The sequence below is a fragment of the Myotis nattereri genome (assembly GCF_964212035.1).
Source record: "Myotis nattereri genome assembly, chromosome: 14".
Taxonomy (NCBI): domain Eukaryota; kingdom Metazoa; phylum Chordata; class Mammalia; order Chiroptera; family Vespertilionidae; genus Myotis; species Myotis nattereri.
The window spans coordinates 27,911,398-27,927,915 of NC_138089.1; the positions used below are offsets into that span (position 1 = coordinate 27,911,398).

At 43.0% G+C, this 16,518-nt stretch overlaps 2 protein-coding genes across 7 annotated transcripts in view; one reads left to right on the forward strand and one right to left on the reverse strand.

Moving 5' to 3' along the window:
• Positions 1-363: 363 nt before the first annotated feature.
• Positions 364-7,247, reverse strand: MKRN2OS (MKRN2 opposite strand; the record flags this gene model as incomplete). 3 transcript variants are annotated; one of them, XM_081105657.1, is made up of 5 exons in its annotated part: positions 364-1,064; positions 2,254-2,416; positions 3,697-3,746; positions 5,816-5,983; positions 6,247-6,305. In XM_081105657.1, 5 exons carry the CDS (start codon positions 6,303-6,305, stop codon positions 824-826), a joined length of 681 nt encoding a protein of 226 aa, XP_080961783.1. In that variant the 3' UTR covers positions 364-823. The 3 variants fall into 3 exon arrangements, with proteins under 3 accessions (XP_080961783.1, XP_080961782.1, XP_080961784.1); XM_081105656.1 differs by having other exon boundaries at positions 5,816-7,247; XM_081105658.1 differs by lacking the exon at positions 3,697-3,746 and having other exon boundaries at positions 5,816-6,965.
• Positions 986-16,518, forward strand: part of MKRN2 (makorin ring finger protein 2) — a 34,517-nt gene continuing 18,984 nt past the window's right edge. Inside the window, exons 1-4 of one of the 4 annotated variants that reach the window (XM_081105653.1) lie at positions 986-1,212; positions 2,157-2,294; positions 3,196-3,310; positions 8,077-8,176. Coding sequence is in view for 1 of the 4 variants with exons in the window: in XM_081105652.1 (XP_080961778.1) it covers positions 9,776-9,801 (26 nt within the window). In the remaining 3 variants the exon portion in view is untranslated. Of the gene's footprint in view, positions 1,213-2,156; positions 2,295-2,783; positions 3,311-8,076; positions 8,177-9,554; positions 9,802-16,518 lie in introns of those variants that run through there. The other 3 variants (XM_081105654.1, XM_081105652.1, XM_081105655.1) reach the window with 3 other exon arrangements.

The window sequence follows — 16,518 nt, forward strand, 5'->3', positions numbered from 1 at the left end:
CTGTTTAACGTGTCATGATTATTTGAATATACAAATTCTAACAAGCTTGTTAAAATCACCTCATTTCTTTTTAGTTGTTTATCCCAGCTTTCCCTTTTCTTCTCCTGATTAGTAGAAAAACAAGACATCCCTTCACTGCGTCCTTTCTGAAGTGGCACTTAAAGTAGGAAGAGAAGGTGCTGTATGTAGTAAACCCAGCCGCTGACCTCCTGTCAGGTCAGGGAAAATGAGAAGGAAACCGACTGGTGTGCGGCTTCTGAGGAATTGCCAATCCAGTTTGTGCGTATGGATTGGAAAGGCTAATTCAGGGGTGCCCATTGCCTAACTGAGATTCTGAGACCTTTTCTTTTTTTTTTCCTTTTTCCCCCTATTGTTGACCATCAAGAGGTTACACTGTGCGTTTCAAAGAAAAACATTGAGGTGAAAATACTCATTATTTCATAAATTGTAGATGTCTTGCTCACCTTCTTACAAGTGCCCCCACCTTCTGGATTCACATGGAAAGGTGAATTTATTCAGCTCTAATTAATTTATAGGAAGAGTTTTCGTTGTTCTGGGAATAAAATATGCTGCCACTTTATGCTTTAACATGGATTCTCAGTTTGAAAAGTGAAATTCTATGAAAAGAATTTTGAAAACCCAGGGCAATTTTTATTAATTTTGTAAATTCTTATACTGCAGTAAACTGAAGTATGCTTAAAGGGAAGCCCTATCACTTTTTTTTTTTTAATTAACCACAGGTTACTGTATTTAGAAAGCTCTATGATCTATTAAAAGTAGTCAACCCCAAATATCCTGTCCCTTCTGCTTTTCCACAGCGCACTCAGCACAAACCACTCCCCGGAGGAGGACTTGGCTCTGGATCCGGGTGGTCGATCACGTAGAAGCCATGCTCCTCTATCGCCCGGTACAGCGTGATGTACTTGGAAGCCTTCCTGGTCCTGGGGACCACAAATTTCTCCGTGAACTCATTCTTGTCCAGTTGCTCCTTGCCTTCTGTGGCCAGAACGCAGTTAATGAATGTGAGGGTGTAACTGTAGCAGTTGTGGTGTTCTTCTTCGTACCTTCAAAGCAAGGATGTGGAGAAGAGAAGGCTTAGCTTTGAAAGCTGCTCAGGGCCTTCCATAACTGAAATTGGGCTCACTCAGCGAGCTTGGGCTAGGGCAGATTGCAGCTTAAGTACAGAAGAGACTGAACTGCATGTTCAGAGTGGTGAGTGAAGGTGCACATAAACCCCAACTTGGGGAACTTAATTTCACTGAAGTTCTAGATTTTAGAAGTAGAATTTCATTTCTTAAATTTTAGGATAGCCTACATTTCAAGGGTAGCCTGAAAACAATTTACATGGACAAGTATGCTATAAATCTAAAGCAGGGGTCCTCAAACTATGGCCCGTGGGTCACATGCAAATATAAATATTGTATTTGTCCCCGTTTTGTTTTTTTACTTCAAAATAAGATATGTGCAGTGTGCATAGGAATTTGTTCATAGTTTTTTTAAAAAACTATAGTCCGGCCCTCCAACGGTCTGAGGGACAGTGAACTGGCCCCCTGTTTAAAAAGTTTGAGGACTCCTGATCTAGAGTGTTAAGGGAGCAAGGAATTGAGAAATTACTTTCAAAATTGCTAAAACCAAAAAGTAGAACCTTAAAGTATTTATAAATTATGAATATTTAAATTTTTTGTTTTATGGAACATAATATCACAGCTTTTGCTGTACATATTACTATTGAGTGTTAAGTATGTAAAAATACCTACGCAAATAATGAGAGTTCTAAGTTCTGGTCCTTTCAACTCTTAAAATGCTCTGATTCTATTATGTAATACTAGAGGCTCGGTGCACGAAAATTTGTGCACTTGGGGGGGTCCCTCAGCCTGGCCTGCGCCCTCGCAGTCCAGGAGCCTCCTGCCACCACCACTGCGCTTGCAGTCGTCAGCAGGGTTTGTGGCTGAGCAGAGCTCCCCCTGTGGGACTGCACTGACCACCAGGGGGCAGCTCCTGCATTGAGCATCTGCCTCTTGGTGGTCAGTGCATGTTATAGTGACTGGTCGTTCCCAGTTGTTCAGTGTTAGGGTCAATTTGCATATTTCCCTTTTATTATATGTAATATACGCTGGCTCACCTCGGAAGAAACCCCTGCTTAAATTCTGTTACAGGTGCTACTACTAAACGCCGATCAGCATCCTCTGTGAGTTGATCACATTTGTGTGGCAAATGCGGGCCAGGGAGCAGTTGGTCTCAGCAGTCCCATACCTGTGAGGCAGCCAGGCCCCCGTGGTGGAGAAGTCTTCCAGGTACTTGTCCCACTGGTCCATCAGTCCAAACATGCCGGGCTGCAATAATGGGACACTTACACTCTGCTCCCAGCCTGCTTCATCTCGCTGGACACCGTGCATAGTGTAATTATAGACGACTCCTGCAACCAAAGCCAGGGTCATACAGAAGCTTGAGGGACGTGCACCTCTGTGAAAGGGTGCTGTCAGAAAATGACAGCAGCCCCACAGTAACCTGACGTGTCGGAGGCCCAGGCTGCACTTTCTGATTCCTGCCAATTAGCAATGGGCCCCGAGAGGCCCTGGGACCTCCTTCCTCTAGGATCATCAAGCTCAGGAGGCAGCCACTCGCCTCGGAGATTTAGAGAAGGTCTTGCCTGGAGTTAAGGAGAGGCTACGGTGCCCCTGCCTCCCCTGCTTTCTGCAAAGCAGTTCCTTCAGGGAAACTCAGTTCTTGCTCCACCTGCTCTTCAGCCCTCTGGAGTCACCCCCAGGAAACAGAGACAATCATAGGCACCCAGATAATCATCTCCAGATATTTTTGTTGAAGTTTTCTGTTTACAAATGGGCCTGGCTTTCCTTCAATCAGCAATAAATTTCTAGTGGTCAGACTGGTGATAAAGTTTACTGTTCACATGAGTAACTCTGAGTTCAAAAACCCAGTCCTAGGTTTCTGTTCACAGAATCAGTTTCTCCTGCCTCAAGGAGGTGGACAACGGCTCACCCGGCTGGCTTGCTCTCCATTCCCAGGCCTGCAACTCCTACAAGTGGCTCACCAGGCCCTTTTCCTGCAGACAAGGATGTTCTGGGTTCAGGGGTTGCAGATTCTGTGCCCTCAGAGCTAAATCTGGCCAAAAGAACTATTTTATTTAAACATGCTGCTGCTGTGTTGTTGTTTTTTTGTTTTATTTTTTTTTTACAGAAAACTGCTGCAGGCTCCCCCACCTGCTCAGGTGTTATATCCCCTGACTTATCCAGAGGTTTCTGCCGAATTCCTGGAGACCCTGGAGTGTGAAGACCCAGTAGCAGTGGGCTGAGTGAGTACAGCATTGGAGAGCAGAGGGCCTGGGTCCGGATTCTGGTTCCCACACCCGATGAGGTCTTGGGCAACTCAATCTCTCCAGAATTCTGTTTTTTCCTCGTTTAAACACCAACAAAAAACTGAAAGGTTTCTGTCACTCTTGGCTGAGAAAACATTAATGACCTTTTTTCAAATATTTAGTATTGTTAGTAATACTTTGCTGTACAGTCAAGTATTTCTCATTTGGGGAGATAGTAGCATCACTCACCTCATGGTCCAGCAAGAGAACCCAGGGACCAGAGGAATTCCTAGTTGCACGATCACTTTTCTTTAGAAATGCCACTCTCGTCTGGATACTTTGGGGACTTTTTAAGCTTTAAAAAAATATGAAAATGCACTCACCATTTGTGTTAGTTATTCCAACATGAAGATCAGACCTTCCATCATAGTCTCTGAAAGAAACAAATATTTTTTCCTCATTTGCAAATGTCTGGCTCAAAGAGTTGGTACTTAGAGTGGGGGAGTGGCCTCCTCCCTTGCCTGGTGCCAGATTGCCAACAGTGTCCAGGTTAGTAAAAGCCCTGTTTCAAAGCTGGTTAGGCCAATTCCACATTTGAGATCTAAAATTTCCCCATCCCCATTTATTTTGTTGCCCCACCCCAATACTAAAGGCCAGTGTGCTAGAAGGCCAGTCCTGCTAGAGCAAAAAGTCAGCATAACACCTGGCAGAGGAGCCCACCCAGAGGTGATTTGTTGAAGGAGCACCTTATTCTCTGCGCCTTTTCTGTGAGGTGACAGCCTTTTCCTCAGGCAAACATGGGTGAGAGGCTCCTGAGTGCCTCTCAGTGGATTCTGCCTCCCAAACTGATATGGCCCATTTTGGTCTTGTAGCCTGTGGCCACACCCACTTCTCTTGGACAGCCCTTGTTTCCAGGAATTATTATTTACCTGAGACTGGACATTAGATGTATAAGTCCGTATAATTTAACCTTCGTATACAGACCCAGGCCATCACTTACTAGCCCTGGGACATTGGGCAAGTCATTTACTCTCTCTAATCCATTTCCTTCACTATAAACTGGGAATATCATAAGCCTCCTAGTGAGCTGGTTGTAAGAATAAAATATCTATTGAGTGCCTGCCACACAGGTTATTTTTAAATGATAAAGCTCCTTTTCAGGCCACAGGTCTGAATATTTGGTTCCTCATTAAAGCAAGCAGTTGCAGGTTTTAAAATGACCAAGGACACACATGACTGCCCCATCTCTTTAGAGCAGTCTCCTCCAGGTCATCTTATTGGAGCCACTTTGAGTTTTTTTGAGACCCTGGGGCTTCCAGAGGTTGAAAATGAGGTGTGGCTCGGTGGTTGAGCGTTTACCTATGAACCAGGAGGTCATGGTTCAAATCCTGGTCAGGGCACATTCCCTGGTTGCAGGCTCGATCCCCAGTGTAGGATGTGTAGGAGGCAGCCAATCAATGAGTCTCTCTCATCACTGATGTTTCTATCTCTCCCTCTCCCTTCCTCTCTGAAATCAATGAAAATATTTTTAAAAAGAAATGAAAATGAAGCGGAGAAAAACAGGAATAGTCTTGGGTGGCTGATGACAGCGCAACACCCACCGAATTTTCTACCCCAAGCTCATACCCTGAGCACATCACTGCCCTTGGTTTCCTGCCTAAATCCTAGCATGTCCTCCCTCGTTCCCTTCTTTCTTTCAGTTATTTCTCAGTCTTACAACACATGTTTATTGGGTGTCAACTATGAGCCTGTACAGTCAGGTATTTGTCATATTTTGAAGTGAAGGGCTAGTGACATACAGTAGTTAGCTGGGAAGTGAATAGTCAACTCTGATGTTCTCATCCCAAGCACACCTGAAGGCATGAGAGAGTTGGGAGCGTTAGATCGGGATGGTGCGCATGGACCAGCTTCCTAAAGCATGTGCATCATTCAGTAGCATCCCTGCTCTCTTGCAACCAGGCTTGTCCATTTGTAAACTCCACAAGGACTCTCAGGAGGCACAATCCTTTCTTTTGATTTCTGAAATCTGAAAGTCAGGTGGTATCTGCAATAGAAATAAACCAGCTCCACTCTTCACTTTAATTCACCTCCATGCAAAAGAGTCTTCAGGCTCCGTACATTGACCCTGCTTGTCAGAGAGAATACAAACTAACTCACAATAAAGGTATTTCGGTGAGCTTGGCTGCTGGGTCATTTTTTCAAATTAGCCTCTTAGCTCAAAATCTATGGTGAAGTAAGTCTCCAGACTATGGATTTTTCTCTCTTAAAATTGTATAAGTAGGTTTGACCTTCATATATTCTAGCACTTATCGCTCCAGGAAAGTATGCACACCATCTATTTCTATAAAACAAATAGGCCCACATTTTAGAATTAAATGCCAAAATACTGGAAAAAATTATCCACCACACTTCACTCACACTGTAAAAGAAGGTTTTAGTGACTATAACACAGAAGGAAAGTTTGCACAATTCAATGTAACACTTAAAAAACACTGACGTTACCTAAGAAACGTCCCTTGAGTTGGCCTGAGGAGGAATGAGCACTTTTCTTGATGCCCATTGGCAAACGGATTGGAGATGCTAACAGGTGCTTCCTCCAGCTTCCTGGAGCCCACGTCCCGCCGGCAGAGGGGGCAGCACCGCGGCACACTGAAGCTGTAGATGTGTTTCCTGCAATGGTTGAACTTAACTAAAGGCTTTCCGGCCGCTGCGCACTGCATGGCTCTCCCGTCCTGGGCAGCCAGGGGCGGTGTCCTCAGACTTCCTTTTCCTGACCGCACAGGTAGCGCGAGGAACCTGCTCAGCAATGACGTCATTCTGATTGACGGCCGCAGAGCCAAACCCGGTAGAATTAACCAGGACAGTAACCGGGCCGCCCCTAAAACTAGCGTCCTAAAGAGCTTTCATTTTCCTTTCCATTTGTGCTTGCTTACCAGACTGTTTTTCCAGCCTTTATACATTTTGCAACTGTTGGCAGCCAGCTCCCACTCATCCAGTAAAGCCCTGGGTTTCTGCAGAACTTTCTCCGCTTCCTCCGGCGTCCCCGTGCCCTGCGGCGCTGGATTCACGTTTCCACCTGAGCGCTGTCCTTTAATTAGTCATAAGTCTATGCGCCTCTCGGAATTAGGCATCCTCACTTGTTTTTGTGTTTCTAGCAAAGTTTATATCGTTTTGGTTTTGAATAAGTAACCTTACTTTGAGGTTACTCTCTTTTGATGCTTTATATTGTAGAAGTAATCTTGCTCATAAAAAAATTAACAGCACAGTAAAAATAAAGATAGAGGTTACCCTAGTTAACCAAACGAAAAGGATAACAGGCAATTCCACAGTGGGATTACACTAGAAATAAAAAGAAATCAATAAGAAAAGGCTAACCAGAAAATTCCCAGTAGTTTAGAAATTAAGCAGCATACTGCTAAATAACGTATGGGTCAAAGAATAAATAACAATGGAAATTAGAAAATATTTCTAATCTAATCGTAATGACATTAAAACTTGTGAGAAATACAACTAAAAGGGGGCTGAGAGGGAAAATGATAGCTTTAAATAAAGAAGAAGCAGCTAGAAAACAAGAACAATTTGAACTTAAAAATATAGAAAAGGAAAGATAATAAAAGATTAGAACAGAAATCTGAAGTAAAAATCACATGTACAATACAGAAAATGAACAAAGCTAAAGTAGACTGCAGGATGAGATGGCTCCCATGGAAAATTATTCTGAACATTTAAGAAAAAATGAATACCTACATTACACAGACATTGTTAGAGAATTGAAAAGAAGGAAGACTTCCAAACTCATGCATAGCTCAGATACTAAAACTTGACATGGACATTCTGAGGAAAGAACACTACAGACCACTACCTCTCATGAACAAGGATAAAGAAATGCTAAACACAATATTAACAAAGAGAATCGAATGATTTATAGAAAGAATAATGTAACAGAATAAAGAATAAAACAATATGGCTTTCTTAATAGATGGGAAAGGATTTGATTTTTTAAAAAGACATGTTCATGATAAAAACTCTAAGAAAGCTTGAAAGAAAAAGAAACTTCTTTAATTTGATAATAAATAGTTTCAAAAACCCTAGAGCTAACATTTTAATTAATGGTGAAATACTAAATAATTTCCCTGAATTCAGGAACAAGACAAGGTTGTCCACTGTTACCACTTTTATTTAAGGTTACACTGAGGGTTCTCAGCAGTAAGTCAAGAAAAAGAAATAAAGGATAGCTCAGTTGGTTCAAGCATTGTCCTAATACACCACAGTTGTGGGTTTAATCCTGATCAGGGCACAAAAGAATCAGCCAATGGATACATAAATAAGTGGAACAACAATCTCTCTCTCTCTCTCTCTCTCTCTCTCTCTCTCTCTCTCTCTCTTTCTCCACTCTCTTTTCAAGATCAATAAATAAATTTTTTTAAAAAGAAAATATAAAAACATAGCATGGAACAAGCAACAATTAGGACATTTTTAAAAATATCATTTAAAATAGCATCCAAAAACCCATCTAGATACCTAGGAATGCATCTAATAAAAGTTGTTAAAGACCTATACACTGAAAATGATAAATTTCCCAATGTAGTTCCTAAATTTCTGAGAGAAATTTCAAAAGTTCTAATTGGAAGTATATACTATGCTCATTCATTGGAAGACAATATTTTTACAAAAGCAAAGTAAAAGAACTACATACAGTTATATGTTGTTCTTATAGTATGTATAGATCAATACTGACAGCTATATGTTGTTCCTACATATAGGTCTCACCGGTATAATGTTGGTCAAAAGAAGACAAAGAGTACATACTGAATTATTTCATTTATATCAAGGTCAAGAACAATCTAATTTGTGATGATTGAGGTGAGAATTACACTTATCTTTGGGAGCTATTGATTGGGAAGGGGCATAAGGAAGCTGGGTGTTGATAATGTTCTTTTATCTGGGTGGTGGTTTCATCAGTGTATTCATATGTAAAATTCATGGGGTGTATGTATTTTGTCTGTTATATTTCTTTCTTTTTTTAAAATATATTTTATTGATTTTTTACAGAGAAGAAGGGAGAGGGATAGAGAGTTAGAAACATCGATGAGAGAGAAACATCGATCAGCTGCCTCCTGCACACCCCCCACTGGGGATGTGCCCGCAACCAAGGTACATGCCCTTGACCGGAGTCGAACCCTTTAGTCCGCAGGCCGACGCTCCATCCACTGAGCCAAACCGGTCAGGGCATTGTCTGTTATATTTCAATGTTTAAAAATCTTTTAAAGAATTTTTTTAAAGGCAATAGGAAATCATTGAAATGGATAAAAGAGTTTAATGATATGATCCGATTTACTTTTTTTTTTTTTTTTTTTTTTATAAAAAGGAAGGTTTTGTGTAACAGACTAGTAGAGGGCAGGCGCAGAAGCCAGAAGAGCAGTTAAGAGGCCATTGCATGGGCCCAGGCGAGGATGAGGGTCGCTCAGACTACAACTATGAAAGTAGAAATGGAGACAAGAGGATTCATTGGAGAACAGGATCTGCAGGATATTCTCTAACCAGAGGGACATATCAAGAATTGTCTTTCTGACCCTGACCGGTTTGGCTCAGTGGATAGAGCGTCAGCCTGCAGGCTGAGGGGTCCCAGGTTCAATTCCAGTCAAGGGCACATCCCCAGTAGGGGATGTACTGGAGGCAGCTGATCAATGTTTTTCTCTCATCGATGTTTCTGTCTCTTTATCCCTCTCCTTTCCTCTCTGTAAAAAATCAATAAAATATATTTTAAAAAAATGATCTTTCTGGGTTTCCACCAGAAAGATTGGCTGATTCTTTTGTGCCCTGATCAGGATTAAACCCACAACTGTGGTGTATTAGGACAATGCTAGGAAATGTAAGACAAATAGCAGAGGAATGCCTGGAAAGAACATGACTAAAGTTTGGGATGCGAGTAGAGATTTTTAAAGGAGCACCTGGGCGAGGTCTAAGGGACTCCTTACTTGGGAGGCGCGGTCTGGCGGGAACAGTTGAGGCAGAACCTGAGAACGGGGTCGGGAGTGTAAACTGACCTGTAGGTCGGGGTGTCTGGGATTAAGATGCGCAGAGGAGAGGCGGGAGCTTAGCCTCCAGCGGGGCGAGGTGATTCTAGGGACGCGAGAGTCGCTAAGGAATGCGCTTGGAGATGGGGCAGCCCCGTAGGAACTAACAGCACACGGGATAGGACTCGCCACGGCCCTCCCAGGAGTCTTGGAAATGGCGGGACGAATAACGCGGCACTGGGGATCGGCCCCGCCTCCACCACAAGGCGGAACCAATTGTGACGGAGGCGAGGTTTCCGGCCGGCACTATAAAGGTGCACACGGGCGGAGCGGGCGGCGTGCGCCGTCGTGACGCGGCTGCGCGGGAGGGGCAGGTCCGAGGCAGCGACGGCGGCGGCCAGACTGAGAGGCGGCAACACGACCACGGCCCTCTCTCTCGACCACCATGAGCACCAAACAGGTCACCTGCAGGTTAGTTTGCGGCTCTGCGGGGTCCCGGAGTTCCGGGCCGTCTGGGGCCTCTCCCCCGGGGCCCTGGGAGACGAGTGCGCGCTGGTGCTGCCGCCGGGGAAACTGAGGCTGGAGCGGATTCGTGGAAGGTTGCTCAGGTGTTCACCGTCCGGCGTTTTGGGCCCGCGGCGGGGACCCGGCGGTGTGTGGCCGTGTTTCGTGACCGAGCCCCAGGGCGAGGCCAGCGCGGGGCTGTGCTGGTCGGAAGCGTGGCCCCTGTGGCTGGAAGGACGTGCGAGCCAGGCCGTGCGGGTGCGGGGTGCGGGGTGCGGGGCCCGGGAGGAGGGCTCTGGAACCAGAGTCGAGCCGGACGAGGGGACGCGGATTGGAGAGAGGGTGCGCGGAAGGGCCGTTTAACAACAGGAGGGGGTTGTTAATCGACGATGAGGGCCTCCGAGGAGGAGCCGAGGCCCGAAAGCGGCCTTGGTTCTCTGCGAATTCGAAGACCCCCGACCTAAACTTGCAGAAAAGAAGCAAGTAAGCACTGTTGTTCGCAAAGATAGCACCGTAGGCAGGATTTTTGGAAAGTTTCGTTGCTCCTCAAATTGCCAAGTCCTTGGTATTCATTGTCCTTAGACTTCACAATAACGCTGTTAGGCAAATAGAATTTCCGTTTTGCCGCGCAGGAACCAGACTGAGAGAGGGTAAGTGCTACTCCGTCTTAGGAGGCGACCCGTTTACGTGGGGCAGTGCGGCGGCGATGGATGAATGGCTGTAGGAAAGTCGGGACCGGGTGACGGGGAGAGAGTGTGGTTGTGTAACACCGTGATTTCTCGGTCAGCTTGTGCGTTACCGGGATTGGGATCCTGCTCTTGCTGAACTGAGACTTGGAAAGTACACATTTTATTTTAATAAACTGTTTTCAATTAAACCTGTTTGGGAAGCATTGCTGAAAAGAATGTTAGTTTGATTATGTAATAAACTGTTTATTTATCATTTACATTGTTATTTCTCTTCTCCAGTGTGAATAATTGAGAAGTGACCGAAAACATTTTCTTTTTAGCATTAGTGTATAATTAGCTGTTCAATCAGTGTAACCAAGGCCCAGCTGATTTATGTTGAGCAGTTGTCAGAGATTTGCACTAGGTTATTTGTACTAGAAAGTCTTCTGTGAAGACGTGTGTGTTTATTTTTATTTGTATAAAGTTTCCCCAGTGAACCTACAATTAAAAGGCCTTTTCAGAGTGGGCGGCAATACACATTTATTTGAGATTTCAAAAAAAAAAGAATGGCTCTTCTGGAATCACTGATTCAGGCAGAAACCCACATAGTGTTTTAGTTAGGAAACAAAGGAAAGGGGTATTTAGGAGAAGGTGAAGGGGAACAATGACATCTGTAGAAGGCAGGCATTCTGTTGATGCAGGTGAGCTAACATTGTGATGCTAATTCTAGATAGCGTTTTTAATGTTAAGTTCTTAGTCATAGCTGCTTTCGTATTTTCCTTGCAAAGGGTTCTTTGGGTCACAATGTTGCTTTAGGCCCAGTAAAGGTTATTTTGCCCTGTTTTAACATTACAAAGGCTTGAGGCATAAGGCGTGCAAGGCCTTCCTGTGGGCTGGCAGCCCCAGCTCTCTTTAACGTGACTCTTTATATTTTTACATCCCTGTTGGAGCAATTTCTTAGTCATTGTGGACTATAGCGGATTCTGGCTACTGCTTTTAAGATGGGTTCACAAAAAAGTGCACAGCTATACAATGTTTTATAATTGAATCTCAACTCTGGGCAGTATCTAATTTAACGGATACTGAAACCTTATCCTCAGAAAGACTTGAGACTTGCCGCAAACTTCACATCTGGTTGAAGGAATAAGACCTTAAATCAGCATCATCTTAGTTATTTGCTGTACCAGAAGATGGCCTGACCTGAAAGCTTTAGTCTTTGTTTCCCAAACGGGTGTCCTGCAGGATGTTGCTTGTAAACTGAGAGTGAGCTGGAATGTTGGGAAGGGATCACTTCTGTATAAATACAATCCGTTTCTGTTGGGGGCTTACAATATGCTGGGTGCTCTACCAGCCATATTGCTATAGTCTAGCAACCAGGACTATTCCATAGATCATGAATCTGAGCCTCAATGTTGAAGTGATTACCCAATATCATTCAGCTTCCAAGTGGCAGAGCTGTGGCATCAGAGTCCATGTTCTTGTAGACTATATAGCCTCCAAGTAAGTTTTAGAAATGCTAAATGAAAGTTTCTTTTCCGCAGGACTTTTCACAGCTTTTAATATGTTCATATGAAAGGAAAACATAGGCAAAAACCTATAGAAAGTTCACTTGCCAAAGGGGGTGAAGGAATCAGCCCTCATAAGGACTGAACACATATTTAAATGGAAAAACTGCAGTATTACCAAGAGTTCCAAGTTTACATTAGTGTGTTCATGATGGAAAAGCTTTTCTCGCTTTATTATCTTATTCACTAAAGTTTGTTTTTTTTTAGTTGAGAGAGAGAGAAACATCGATTTGTTGTTCCACTTATATATGCATTAATTGGTTGATTCCTGTGTGTGCTCTGATAGCGGATCAAACCCGCAACCTTGGCATATCAGGATGACTCTCTAACCAACTAAGCTACCTGACCAGGGCCTTAATCACTAAAGTCTTATTTCCAGACATTTGTAACTTATAGGAAATGTTCAAGGTATGATTTATTTGGAGGGCAGACTTAAACAGGTTTCTTGGATTTGTCTTAGGGTGCAAAGTATTTCTGTGGTTTGTTTTCCCGACTGAAATGTGATGTACATGCTTCTGGATGGCAACAGGACAAAGGATTAATTTTGCTTCCATTCTAGTAGGTATTATATCTCTCCAAGAGATGGATATGAAGTCCTAGGATTCCCAAATTTAATGACAAAGACTCTAAATGTTTATTGTCTGGAATGACAGGAATGGCAGCTCGTACAGTTTTGTTAGTCAACTGTCCTTCCTAACCATCTCCTATGTCTTCCAATCTGTTTTCAAAGTACTGGTGCAGGCCTTTATTATAGCTTGGTAACCAGTTTTTTTGTCCTCCTGAAGTCCCTTTGTCTTATTACTAATGAACAATCTAGAAATTTCAGTTTCCTGAGAGAGTCAAACCTAGAGTTTTTCATTCTTTGAAAGTCACAAAACATGTCCAGTAACTGATAGGAAGAACGTGAGCTCCAGAGTTGGGGTAGTTCTGGATTCTGATCCTGATACCACCTGTGCCACAGTTTCCTCATCTGTAAAATGGGAATAGTAATGCCTAGCCAGCAGAGTTGGTTAAAATACTAAATAATAACAAACCATCTTGGAGCATTTATGATGTGTTAGGATAAGCAATTACATGCATTGTCTTAGCTAAATCTCACAGTAGTCTATAACAGCAGTCTATGAAGTACAATTATTATAATCATACTAGTTGCCCAGTGCATGGATTCGTGCACATTGAAAGGAAATTAATTAGAAGAAATATTATAATATCTCTTCACCCTTTCTCTATAATAGAAGTGTAAGAGATGAAAGAAAATTAGTAAAATTTATATAAAAATAATATATAAGTTGATTAATAAACAAACAACAACACGCTATAACAACAGACACGATATAAAAACAACAAAAACATGATATAAAAACAACATAACCCACGGCCGAAGGTGGAATCACACGGCCCAGTGAGGAATCAGGCTCCCTCCCCTCTGGTTCCAGGGTTGTCACCTGAGAACCACTGCTGCCAAGACACCGCAGCTCGGCAGCTCCTGTGTTAAGCATCTGTTCCCTGGTGGTCAGTGCGTATCATGTACCGGACGGTCACTTAGCCTTTTATATAGATTGCAGATGGGTAAACTGAGGCTTGGAGATTTAAATAATTTGCTCTAGGTCACATAGCAAGCCGTCTGACTTCAGAGTCTTCACTTAACCACTACACTGTTTTTCATCCCCACTTCCAGTACATTTATTTCAAGCCTATTACCATGCCTAGCATTAGCTAGCTTCTTTCCTCCTTGACAGATCTGTTGTTACAAGTAGGACAGCCAGGAATTTTAAGCCTGGAAAAATGTGTAGGAAAATATAAAGGAAGGTGACAGGGAGAATATAAATTACCCATATACTTGGAGATGATTTGCAAAAGTGTTCTGCTCCAGACAAGCAGCATTGAAAGGCCTTCAAGAAACCAGATTGATTCTGTTTTTTCAGCAACAGCTAGAACTATTGGTGGTTCTGTGGCTAAGAGTGAGCTGATATACTTTGCAGCATATACTAGTAATAGCCTTACTGTCTGAAACAGTCTTGGAATCACCCAGAATAGCATACACCTTTGGAGTGTTGCCCAGAAAGAATCTCCCTACTTTTTTTTAAGTATCCAGCTATGTACTTCCCAGCCCTTGTACACTCATTCTCCCCTCCCTCCCCCCCCCCCCCCCCCCCCCCGCCCCACTACATTCTCTGCCCCAATTCATGTCTTAAGAAGGTATAAGGGATGGATGGTTTAGCCATCAGGAAGGGTGGACAGTTGGGAATTCACTACCAGGTATGAGAGTCCTGGATTAAGTTTAGTATAACAGATGGGAGGAATGGCTATAAGTGGTTGACAGGGATGCCCCAGAGGTCAGGCAGGATGTATTCAGGGTAGTTTGTGTTTGTTACTGGGGAATGGAAATGGAGACATGCTACAAAAATAAGACTGGGCTGGCTTTGCCTCTTACATAACACTCATTTCACACTCACCTTTCTTGAAGGCAGTAATGGTGGTCTGGAAGTTATTTTTGAATCTCTTTAAATTTGAGCTCATTCACTTAACTGAAGTGAAATGGCTGTGCAGTCACCAGCTTATAAGTGGCAAAACTAACTAAAAGCTCTGGTTGGTGGTTAAATATTTGTTTTCTTAATGGCAAAGATAATTAGTGAATGCAATTTGGAAGGCAGATTTTCTGAATATGACTTACTAGAGGCCCGGTGCACGAAAAAAGTGCACTTGGGGTGCGGGGGTTCCCCTCAGCGCAGCCTGAGCCCTCTCACAGTTCAGGAGCCTTTGGGGGGATGTCCAACTAACGGCTTAGTGGGAGCAGGCATAAGCCGTCAGTCAGACATCCTTAGCACTGCTGCCGAGGCAGGAGAAGCTCCTGCCACTGCTGCTGTGCTGGCCAGCCATGAGCCAGCTTCTGGCTGAACAGCGTTCCCTCTGTGGAAGTGCACTGACCACCAGGGGGCAGCTCCTGTGTTGAGCATCTGCCCCCTGGTGGTCAGTGCACATCATAGCAACCGGTCTTCTCCCATCATTCTGCCGTTAGAGTTAATTTGCATATTACCCTTATATTATATAGGATAGGATGGGATGTGGTGGTAGAATTATAAAAGGCATCCTTGTACAACCAATGCAAAAAATCTTTCCTCTTACATGCCTGGTTAACAAATAGTATCTGGTAGAGGACTTTTGGCCATCTCCTACCCTGTTTTTTGTTTGTTTGTTTCTTTCTTTGTTTTCAAGAAACAAAGAAACTTTGTCTAGTTTATCCAAAAGAAACCATTAATGAAGTATTCATTAGACCTCGCTTTTGTGCAACTGTTTGGATAGCCACTTTGAGCCTGTTCTCTTCCATTATTTGAGTTTACTAATCCTGATAATTCTTTGTGATTGAGACTTGGCTCTTGACACTAATTTTTTTTTTTTAACTTTTATACCTCCAAAGATCAAAGATCTTGAAATAGTATTTCAGTCTTGATTTTGAATAGCATTTTTTTCAGAAAGAATTATCAGACTATTTAGAAGTGTAATACACTTGTGTGTCCAGGATTTTCAAGACAACCCCTACATCTGGAGGTAGGCTAGAAAGACCCACAATACTCAGCATATAGTTGTACTCAGGGTTAATACTATTACAGTGATGTAGTAAGGAATCACAGCTGGATCACAAGGGGAAAAGACACAGGCAGCATCTGGAGGAACCCATGTGCACACTTCTTACCTCCTCTCTCTTCCATGACAGGTCACATAGCATACTTTTTCCCCAGCAATAAAAATGCTGCAACATATGTCCTGGGAAACCCATTAGGGATTCATTGTCCAAAGTAATCACCCTCTATTTATCATCTACCAAAATTCTAGACTCCCAGAAGGAAAGTAGATGTTCAGCATAAACCACATTGTACAGTTAAGACACAGTGAACAGTCTTATCACTTAGGGAAATTTTATATCACTGTAGAGAACTGTTTACCAGCCTCATTCCAGATTCTAGGCAGGGGTCAGCCTTTTAAGCATGCCTCTCTAAGGATAGCAGGCTCAGACCTGCTCTGTTAACTCTTTTCTGCACACTTAAAGTCAGTATTGTGAATAACAAGATCTCTTTGGTATAAGCCTTTTTAAATAAAGCTCCTGTTAAGTTTCTTTTTAAATTTTTTTATCTTTCAATTAACAGTTAATTTACAATATTATATTAGTTTCAGGGGTACACCATAGCGATTAGATATTTATGTAACTTACAGAGTGATCCACCTGATAAATCTAGTACCCATCTGACACCACACATAGTTATTACAGTATTATCTTATCTAATAAAGAGGGAATATGCTATAATTGACGATCATACCCTCACAAGATGATGGCACCCACAGTTGATAAAAAAGGGAATATGCTAATTGACTGTCACATCCTCACATAGATGGTGGTGCCCAGTCCCCTCAGTCCCCGCCTCATCCAGCTGGAGTCCCCCAGTCCCCTCAGC